The sequence below is a fragment of the Salvelinus fontinalis genome, unplaced genomic scaffold (genome assembly GCF_029448725.1).
Source record: "Salvelinus fontinalis isolate EN_2023a unplaced genomic scaffold, ASM2944872v1 scaffold_0009, whole genome shotgun sequence".
Classification (NCBI taxonomy): Eukaryota; Metazoa; Chordata; class Actinopteri; order Salmoniformes; family Salmonidae; genus Salvelinus; species Salvelinus fontinalis.
This window is the reverse complement of record NW_026600218.1, coordinates 75,165-86,496: the sequence shown is the minus strand read 5'-3', so window position 1 is coordinate 86,496 and position 11,332 is coordinate 75,165. Positions and strand designations below refer to the sequence as shown.

The 11,332-nt window shown below is 43.2% G+C and overlaps 1 protein-coding gene across 1 annotated transcript; it reads right to left on the bottom strand.

Annotated features, from left to right (window-relative positions):
- Positions 1-2,034: 2,034 nt before the first annotated feature.
- Positions 2,035-8,113, bottom strand: ercc1 (excision repair cross-complementation group 1). Its single transcript, XM_055910422.1, has 9 exons — positions 7,957-8,113; positions 6,725-7,234; positions 6,441-6,544; positions 5,682-5,781; positions 5,450-5,526; positions 4,750-4,849; positions 3,270-3,341; positions 3,109-3,177; positions 2,035-2,759 (listed from the first exon to the last, which is right to left on the bottom strand). Exons 1-9 carry the CDS (start codon positions 8,017-8,019, stop codon positions 2,697-2,699), a joined length of 1,158 nt encoding a protein of 385 aa, XP_055766397.1. The 5' UTR covers positions 8,020-8,113; the 3' UTR covers positions 2,035-2,696.
- Positions 8,114-11,332: the final 3,219 nt, after the last annotated feature.

Below are 11,332 nucleotides of genomic sequence, written 5' to 3'. Positions count from 1 at the left end.
TAGCTCCACATTGATCTGGTACTGGTACCCCCTGTATATAGCTCCACATTGATCTGGTACTCCCTGTATATAGCTCCACATTGACCTGGTACTCCCTGTATATAGCTCCACATTGATCTGGTACTGGTACTTCCTGTATATAGCTCCACATTGATCTGGTACTCCCTGTATATAGCTCCACATTGATCTGGTACTGGTACTCCCTGTATATAGCTCCACATTGATCTGGTACTGGTACCCCCTGTATATAGCTCCACATTGATCTGGTACTCCCTGTATATAGCTCCACATTGACCTGGTATTCCCTGTATATAGCTCCACATTGATCTGGTACTCCCTGTATATAACTCCACATTGACCTGGTACTGGTACTCCCTGTATATAACTCCACATTGACCTGGTACTCCCTGTATATAGCTCCACATTGACCTGGTATTCCCTGTATATAGCTCCACATTGATCTGGTACTCCCTGTATATAACTCCACATTGACCTGGTACTGGTACTCCCTGTATATAACTCCACATTGACCTGGTACTCCCTGTATATAGCTCCACATTGACCTGGTACTGGTACCCCCTGTATATAGCTCCACATTGACCTGGTACTCCCTGTATATAGCTCCACATTGATCTGGTACTGGTACTCCCTGTATATAGCTCCACATTGATCTGGTACTGGTACTTCCTGTATATAGATCCACATTGACCTGGTACTGGTACCCCCTGTATATAACTGCACATTGATCTGGTACTCCCTGTATATAGATCCACATTGACCTGGTACTGGTACCCCCTGTATATAAATCCACATTGATCTGGTACTCCCTGTATATAGCTCCACATTGATCTGATACTGGTACCCCCTGTATATAGCTCCACATTGATCTGATACTGGTACTCCCTGTATATAACTCCACATTAGTAATTGATATGTTGGATACACGTCTCCATCTCAACCAAGAATCAACGTTAAATAGGACTAAATCAAATACATTTGTAGATAGTTCCACTGACTTAGTCTAATACGAAGACACAGTACATCTTTTTCAAATGTTGATATTTGGTTGAGTTGACACCCAAACACAATTCAATATCCCGTTTGTCTACAAATTAATAAGTTGGTCTCCATCTCAACCCCCCCAACAAATTATGAAGTGAAGGACTTAATCTAATCTTAAATGCATTTTAAATAAAGTGTGATTTGATTTAGTCCCATTCTTTAAATTGAGATGTTTGGTTGAAATGGAGACGTGAATTCAACATATTCATGATTAACTTGAAGATTACATTTGAAATCAACCAACGCTTGAATCCCTATGCTTATGTATTGTCTATTTTTAGTTGAACCCTGGATTGAATTGAAATAAATAGCTGTGAAATATACTTGAAATACTTGAAATACTTGAAATACTTGAATATACTTGGAATATACTTGAAATATACTTGGCAAGTACTTGTTCCACATGTTGTTGTGTTACAGCCTGAATTAACAATGGATTAAATGTAGATGTTTTTTCACTGACTTACCCACAATACCCCATAATGTCCAAGTGGAATTATGTTTTTCAAAATGTTAAAATTAAAAATTAAAAGCTGAAATGTCTTGAGTTAATAAGTATTCAACCCGTTTGTTACGGCAAGCCTAAATAAATTCAGAAGTAAACATTTCCTTAACAAGTGACATAATATATTGCATTAACCCACTGTGTGCAATAATAGTCAATTAAAAAAATGGTAAACACCCCACATGGTAAACACCCCACACATACAATTATCTGTAGGGTCCCTCAGTCAAACACAGATTCAACCACAAAGACTAGGGAGGTTTTCCAATGCCTCACAAAGAAGGGCACCTATTGGTGGACAAAAAAATGTTTAAAAAACACTGAATATCCCTTTGAGCATGGTGAAGTCATTACACTTTGGATGGTGTATCAATAGATCTATTCATTACAAAGATACAGGCGTCCTTCCTAACTCAGTTGCCGGAGAGGAAGGAAACCGTTCAGGGATTTCACCATGAGGCCAATGGTGACTTTAAAACAGTTTGAGTTTAATGGCTGTGATAGGAGGCAAAACAAAAATTAATGCTTGTAAACATTAATAAGGACTGGGGAGTTTTCAGGATAAAAAACTAAAAACAGACTGGAGCTAACCACAGGTCTGGTTTAGTCTGCTTTCCACCAGACAATGGGAGATGAATTTACCTTTCAGCAGGACAATAACCTTAAACACAAGACCAAATCTACACTGGAGTTGCTTACCAAGACAGTGAATGTTCGAGTGGCCGAATTACAGTTTTGACTTAAATCTGCTATAAAATCTATGGTAAGACCTGAAAATGGTTGTCTAGCAATGATCAATAACCAATGACAGAGTTGAAGAATTCAAAAAAGAACAAAAAAATATTGTACAATCCAGGTGTGGACTTACCCAGAAACACTCACAACTGTAATCACTGCCAAAGGTGATTCTAACATGTATTGACTCAAGATCTATTTTCTAGTGTTTTATTTTTATACAAATGTAAAAAAAACAACAGTACAGTTGAAACAGTCCTTAGGATAGGAGGTGGGCCATAATGGGTCCTGTTCCCAGGTGAAACAGTCCTTAGGATAGAGGTGGGCCATAATGGAAGCCAGTGTCCTGCTGAGGAGAAAGGTCAACAGTAGAGTAGTAAGGACTGTCTGTGGGTCAGCTGTCTTTCTTCTTGGCCTTGAGGAAGGGCTGGTGTAGAACGTCATAGAGACGTCTGGCCTGTAGGACACAGCAAACACACACACACACACACACACACACACACACACACACACACACACACACACACACACACACACACACACACACACACACACACACACACACACACACACACACACACACACACACACACACACACACACACACCACTCAATAATGCAAGGAGACTAACTAAGGAAAACTGACACTGTTCGAGGATATATTTTCCTAAATGGTTTGAAATAACCATCAACATTTGGAAATAATCACAACTGAATTAGAATAATTAAAATGTTGAAGGTCATATTTTAAATTCAAGTGAACACTATTCCCTCTCTTTCTGTCAAACACTTTCTTTCCTGCTCACCTTCTGTGGTCCCAGTCCAGGACAGAGAACCAGGTCCTCTTTAGCTGCATTGATGATCCCCTCTAAGGACTGAGAAAAAGACCGTCTCTCAGCTCAACTCAAGACAATTCATTTGAGTACATGAGTACGGTTCATTTCAATATATAATGAAAGCCTCCTACAGAGAAGGTTGACAGCAGAGTGATGGAGTCAGTCTTGTTGACAGACTTCACAGTGGTCAGACAGTCCGTCACCTGTAAAAACAACACACTTCTCATTAAAAACTACTGTTGGCTATGGCTCTGTATCAGCTTAGACCGTAGGCAGGTAGTACACTGAACAAAAATATAAAAGCAACAATTTCTAAAGATTTTACTGAGTTACAGTTCATATAAAAGGAAATCAGTCAATTGAAATAAATGAATAAATAAATGTATTATTCCCTAATCTATGTTTGTCACATGACTGGGAATACAGATACCTTCAAAAAAATAAATAATAATAATTGAAAACCAGTCAGTATTTGGTGTGACCACCATTTGCCTCATGCCGTATCTCCTTCACATAGAGTTGATCAGGTTGTTAGTTGTGGCCTGTGGAATGTTGTCCCGCTCTTCTTGCTGGATATCGGTGCGAACTGGAATACGCTGTCGAACAAGTCGATCCAGACCATCCCAAACATAATACATAAGCGACATGTTTATTTAAAACGGGTGTTATCGGTATCTCTGTGCATTCAAATTGCCATCGTAGAAATGCTATTGTGTTCGTTGTCCGTAGCTTATGCCTGCCCGTACCATAACCCCACCGCCACCATGGGGCACTCTGTTCACAATCATCTGGCCCACACAACGCCATACGTCTCCCCGCTAAAGATGAAACTGCGATTCATCTGTGAAAAGACCACTTCTCCAGTGCCCAGCAAAAGCATTTACCTACTGAAGTCAGTTACAACGCCAAACTACAGTCAGATCAAGACCCTGGTGAGGATGACGAGCACACAGATGAGCTTCACCGAGACGGTTTCTGGCAGATTTGTGCAGAAATTCTTTGGCTGTGCAAACCACAGTTTCATCAGCTGTCCGGGTGGCTGGTCTCAGACGATCCCGCAGGTGAAGAAGCGGGATGTGGAGGTCCTGGACTGGCATGGTTACACGTGGTCTGCGGTTGTGAGGCCGGTTGGACGTACTGCCAAATTCTTTGAAACGATGTCGGAGGCGGCTAATGGTAGAGAAATTAACATTCAATTATCTGGCAACAGCTCTGGTGGACATTCTTGCAGTCAGCATGCCAATTGCACAATCCCTTAAAACATCTATGGTATTGTGTGACAAAACTGCACATTTTAGAGTGGCCTTTTATTGTCCCCCAGCACAAGGTGCACCTGTGTAATAAGCATGCTGTCTACTCAGCTTCTTGATATGCCACACCTGTCAGGTAGGTAGATGGATTATCTTGGCAAAGGAGAAATGATCACTGACAGGGATGTAAACACATTTGTGAACAGGATTGAGGAGAAATAAGGTTTTTGTGTATAAGGAACATTTCTGGGATATTTTACTTCAGCTCATGAAACATGGGACCAACACTTTACATTTTGCGTTTATATTTTTGTTTAGTGTATTAATATGACTGTTGGTTATTGCCCATAATGGCTCAGACCTTCGACAGGTAGTCTTTCTCCACATGTTCCTTCAGCAGATCAGCTGGTTTCTTCTCATAGGACTTGTACGTCTCCAGGTAACGCCCCGCCTCCTCTGGACTGTTAAGAAAAATAAGTTCCAACTTAAATCTTGACTCTCAAACATTGTCATTATATAGTAAGGAATGGAGTGGGTTAGCGCCAGGCCAGGGGTGAGAGGGTTACCTCCAGGCCAGGGGTGAGAGGGTTACCTCCGGGCCAGGGGTGAGAGGGTCACCTCCGGGCCAGGGGTGAGAGGGTCACCTCCGGGCCAGGGGTGAGAGGGTCACCTCCGGGCCAGGGGTGAGAGGGTCACCTCCGGGCCAGGGGTGAGAGGGTCACCTCCGGGCCAGGGGTGAGAGGGTCACCTCCGGGCCAGGGGTGAGAGGGTCACCTCCAGGCCAGGGGTGAGAGGGTCACCTCCAGGCCAGGGGTGAGAGGGTTACCTCCAGGCCACGGGTGAGAGGGTCACCTCTAGGCCAAGGGGTGAGAGGGTTACCTCCAGGCCAGGGGTGAGAGGGTCACCTCCAGGCCAGGGGTGAGAGGGTCACCTCCAGGCCAGGGGTGAGAGGGTCACCTCCAGGCCAGGGGTGAGAGGGTCACCTCCAGGCCAGGGGTGAGAGGGTCACCTCCAGGCCAGGGGTGAGAGGGTTACCTCCAGGCCAGGGGTGAGAGGGTTACCTCCAGGACAGGATGAGAGTGCAGTCAGCCATGATGCAGATACGAGCCAGCTCTTTCAGAGAATGGTGAGGGTCTTTCTGCAAAACACCACCAGGGAGAGTGGGGTATTAGGCAAATCTGCAATGTGTAAACTGAAAAATGATCCGTATAAAAGTACTTTTACACTATAATCATGACCTCTAATTAAATTCATCAATAAAATGAGGAGAAAAGACCAATATTCTAGTCTCACCACATCAACTAAGACCAGTAGAACCCTGAGGATGAAGGTCTGGCCCAACAGTTTGAGACGGTCGTGGATGTAGTTGGGGTTGAGGTTGTGGTACCTCAGACTGCCGGTCCAACAAGGAGCAAGAACAGTACAACGGAGCCAGGCCAGGACAACACCAACAGGCCAGGACAACACCAACAGGCCAGGACAACACCAACAGGCCAGGACAACACCAACAGGCCAGGACAACACCAACAGGCCAGGACAACACCAACAGGCCAGGACAACACCAACAGGCCAGGACAACACCAACAGGCCAGGACAACACCAACAGGCCAGGACAACACCAACAGGCCAGGACAACAAGCATATACACAAACACAAGAGGGAGATACTATGAGAACCTCTTCCATTAGAACATGACTAGCAAATGTCACCATCGTTTGTTCCAGAGAAGTCGTTACACGCATCGCAACAGTTCATTTCTGAAAAGTCACCATCGTTTGTTCCAGAGAAGTCATTACACGCATAGCAACAGTTCATTTCTGAAAAGTCACCATCGTTTGTTCCAGAGAAGTCGTTACATGCATAGCAACATTTATGTGAAGGTGTAAAGGTTGACAGAATAAAACAACAAGAAAATAACAGAAGTGACTAGCGGCTACTCACTAACCAGGTGAGAGGTGAGCATGTTTAACAGCTTTCAGTGGAACAGAAAAGGCCACATCACACACACACGGTAAAAACTCCATAAAGCATGTATTGTACACACACAGAGACCTGAGGAAGAGAGCGCAGGTTGTCTGTCCCAGGACATAGTCAGGGACCACTTCTCCAAACTCCCAAGGCACACTCCTCACAAACTTCAGAATGGGGTTTCCTCTCTGCACAATAACAACCAAGGTGTGATGATTCATTAGTAAGACAACACATCAAAGCTTTCTTAAGTTATTGGTAAAGTCTATCTGAACAAAGATATTAAATTCAAGTATTATGTTGGTAAGAATGTTACTTAGGTAGGACACTTTTTCAACGGTAACTTTTTTGACCTCCATCACTCTTACCTGTCTGGGGCTGACTATGATACTATTACCAGACCCCACTGGTTTAGGATGACCTAGGATGTTGCTGCCCTCTGACCCTTGACCCTCCCCCTGCTTCTGCTCAGTCCCAGCCCTCTGCCCCTCTCCCTCTGTAACCCCTGGTGGTCCACCAGAACCCAGATCCTTTGTCCCCTGGGCCTGGTCCTGAGGCCTCTCACACCTCACAGAGGACGACGACGACAGCACATCAGGCCCACCTTGTGCTCCTTGACTGAGACCCTCCTTCAAACTACCAGTCTCTGTATCTATCCCGGTCCCAGTCCCTGCAGCCACCCTGGACACCCCCACTCTCTGTGGAGCTGAGGGGACTCGCGGAGGTGCATGGCCTTTGCTCTGGACAATGAACTCTGCGTAGGATAGTGGTTGGCCAGCAGACGGGGGTGCAGGCTGAGCTGTGGTCTCAGAGGTGGTTGATGATGATGCTGCTGCACTCTGGCCTGCCTTAGAGGAGGGCTGGAACAGGGGTTTCACCTGCAAGAGAACACAGGTGGGGGGCTTTATTAACCATGTGCCCATGCACTTCTCCAACATGTGACATATGCAATGTGTATTGCAACGCTCTACAATCAAAGCCAAGATGGAAAGTTATGAATAATATATAGATGTCCAAAACCCTACAACGGGAAAATTGTAGGGGTTGCTACCTTCAACCTTCCTTGCAGGTGTAACTACAATAACACTTAACGTTACATCTTAGTCATTTAGCTAGCGGACTTTAGTAACGTCAAAAAGACTAGCTACGCCTGAGGTTTGAGGGACTGGTTGTCTGTCTGCAACTGCAACCAAATAAAACAATCTGGACAGAACATAGACCAGTTTCCAGAGTGTTTCGAGACACCACATATCTCTACTGTAGCTTTGGTCAGCACTAACGTTACTAACTTAGCTAGATCGCTAACAAGATTAGGATAGTCCCTTTCGTACTTTAACCATTTGTACATCGTTACAACACTGTAATACACATAATGCCATTTGTAATGTCTTTATTCTTTTGGAACTTCTGTAATGTTTACTGTTCATTTTTATTGTTTATTTCACTTTTGTATATTCACCTCACTTGCTTTGGCAATGTTAAAATATGTTTCCCATACCAATAAAGCCCCTTGAATTGAATTGAATAGTTAGAATAGCTAGCTAGCCTAAACCCTTGAAACATAGCTGGTGATTAACTAACTAAATAGCGATTTACTTACCGGGGTTCTTTCTTTTGTGAAGGCAGAGTCGTCCAGGTTGATATTAAACCTCTTTTTTTCCATATTTGAATCAAATACATGCTCTAGCTAGCCACATAGCTAACTGTCGCTCTGTTTTGACGTCCTCTGCCGAGCGTCGAAAATGTCAACCAGGCATGACTTTATGCTGTTGATCAAGGAGTAATCGATTCCACTAATTCCACTACCAGTCTTTCCATAATCTGTCAGCAGAGGGCGGAAGAGTTCCACATAAGGAATAGGATTCGTCGACCTGAACGCATTTCTGATGTCGTGTTTTGAATATTGTCAGAGCATTACACCCCCAACCCCCAAGTACTTTTTTGAAGAAGGAAAAGAATTGGAGGGAAATCCCTTGAGAAACGACAGCAAAGTAACAGATGTGTGTCAACATCTTCAATTGTAGGCTACTAAGGAAAGAGACAGACACCAAAGCTGTATGAATGTGTAACCTTTCGCTGAAGGATAATGAAGTGGAGCCCCATGGCTGTCACTCTGTGGGTGTGAAACATCAGATGCAGGAGTCAGTCACAGGCAGGAGCAAGCAGCACAGGGTGATGGTTGAGTTTGAGATGGTAGGCCTATGAAACTGTGTATAATCTTCCAATTTTACTCATCACTATTTTGTGATCGGCCCAAAAATGAATGTTTATCCAGCACCAGTAAATGTTTTTATCGATTCATTTCATTTTTATTTATTTTATTTCACCTTTATTTAACCAGGTAGGCTAGATGAGAAAAAGTTCTCATTTGCAACTGCGACCTGGCCAAGATAAATTAAAGCAGTTCGACACATACAACAACACAGTTACACCTGGAATAAACACACATACAATCAATAATACAGTAGAAAAATCTATATACAGCATGTGCAAATGAGGTAATAATAATGAGACAGTCAGTGCCTATTAATGAGTATAGGCTATTGTGTAATGCTTGTAAATATAGCCTTTTTTTGTGTGGTACCGGTCCAAAACAAACTATTAGTCAGTGATACTAGCCACATGCCTGTACGTGCGCAGATAGGTCTCTACCTGTGTAGAGCACATGCCCCTTTGCCCTTGCCTCCACGGTGCCCTTTTAGGTGGTGTTAAATGGGTTGAGAGAATACCAAGAGTGTGCAAAGCTGTCGTCGAGGCAAAGGGTGGCTTTACTTTAAAGAATTTCAAATATAAAATATATTTGTTTAACACTTTTTCTTGGTTACTACAAGATTCCATATGTGTTATTTCATAGTTTTGATGTCTTCACTATTATTCTACAATGTAGAAAATAGTAAAAAAAAATTTAGAAAAACCCTTAAATGAGTAGGTGTGTCCAAACTTTTGACTGGCACTGTATATAGTATCATTTTTTATGTCGTAGTTGTTCTGCCCAGAACTCGTCCTTAAATTCTCATCTACGCTTCAGAACCAAAAAGTTGCTCGTGTTGATTGTTGACCAGTCATCATCACTGGCGTATAAAGGCGTGCGTGCACATCCAGATTAGTGACAATAAATAATTTGTTTAATTTCCTGCCGTTTTGCCTGGCACGAAACAGAGTAGGATTACGTTTATCGTCCATATAAAATACAGTTTAGCATTCTACCACTGACTCCTTTTAGCCAGAACAATAGTCAACCTGGCGATTTGATTGAACCTTTTTATATTTCAGATTGGCCTAGTGTGGGTGGCTAGTGTAGGTATAAAGATTAAACAGCTGTAACAGTTTAACTTTACGTCTGTCCCCTCGCCCCGACACAGGCGCGAACCAGGGACCCTCTGCACACATCAACAACAGTCACCCACGAAGCATCGTTACCCATCGCTCCACAAAAGCCGCGGCCCTTGCAGAGCAAGGGGAACCACTACTTCAAGGTCTCAGAGCAAGTGACGTAACCGATTGAAGCGCTATTAGCGCGCACCACCGCTAACTAGCTAGCCATGTCACATCCGTTACACTCACCCCCCTTTGACCTCCTCCTTTTCCGCAGCAACCAGTGATCCGGGTCAACAGCATCAATGTAACAGTATAACTTTACCCCGTCCCGTCGCCCCGACACGGGCACGAACCAGGGACCATCTGCACACATCAACAACAGTCACCCACAAAGCATCGTTACCCATCGCTCCACAAAAGCCGCGGCCCTTGCAGAGCAAGGGGAACCACTACTTCAAGGTCTCTAACTGCCTTCAATATTATGGAATGAAGATGTAACATATTCAGGCTCATTTATTACGGTATTTGAGATGAAGAACACCCGGCTGGCAACGAGTACTCTGCAGGCAGGGTGCCCTCCAACGTGATGGTGCGATGAGGACAGAACGTCCTTTCCATCCGATCCTGAAACCTCCACTACAAGTAGGATGGCAGTGGTGGGAAAGTACCCGATTGTCATACTTGAGTAAAAGTATAGATACCTTAATAGAAAATGACTCTGGTAAAAGTGAAAGTTATCCAGTAAAATACTATTTGAGTAAAAGTCTAAAAGTATGCTGGTTTGAAATATACTTAAGTATCAAAAGTAAATAGTAATTGTTAAAATATACTTATGTATCAAAAGTAAAAGTATAAATAATTTCAAATTCCTTATATTAAGCAAACCAGACGGCATCATTGTCTTGTTTATTTTAATTTATGGATAGCCAGGGGCACACTCCAACACTCAGACATCATTTATAGATAGCCAGGGTAACACTCCAACACTCAGACATCATTTACAGATAGCCAGGGGCACACTCCAACACTCAGACATCATTTATAGATAGCCAGGGGTCCACTCAGACATCATTTACAGATAGCCAGGGGTCCACTCCATCACTCAGACATCATTTACAGATAGCCAGGGGCACACTCCAACACTCAGACATCATTTACAGATAGCCAGGGGTCCACTCCATCACTCAGACATCATTTACAGATAGCCAGGGGCACACTCCAACACTCTGACATAATTTACAAATTAAGCATGTGTGTTTAGTGAATCCGTTAGATCAGAGACAGTAGTGATGACCAGGGATGTTCTCTTGATAAGTGTGTGAATTTGACCATTGTCCTGTCTTGCTAAGCATTCAAAATGTAAAGAATACTTTTGGGTGTCTGGGAAAATGTATGGAGTAAAAAGTATATAATTTTCTTTAGGAATGTAGTGAGGTAAAAGTAAAAGTTGAAACAGGAAAGTAATGTTCAGATACCCCCCAAAACGACTAGACTTTCTTAAGTAGTACATTTTTTATGTTTTATTTAAGTACTTTATACCACTGTAAGCCGATATTAGTTTGCTTGCTCTGGACTACAGAGAAGTGTCATGACATCCCTATTTGAAATTGTCCGCAAACATTAATAACTTTCAGCTCCAAATGCAGGTGTAAAACTCA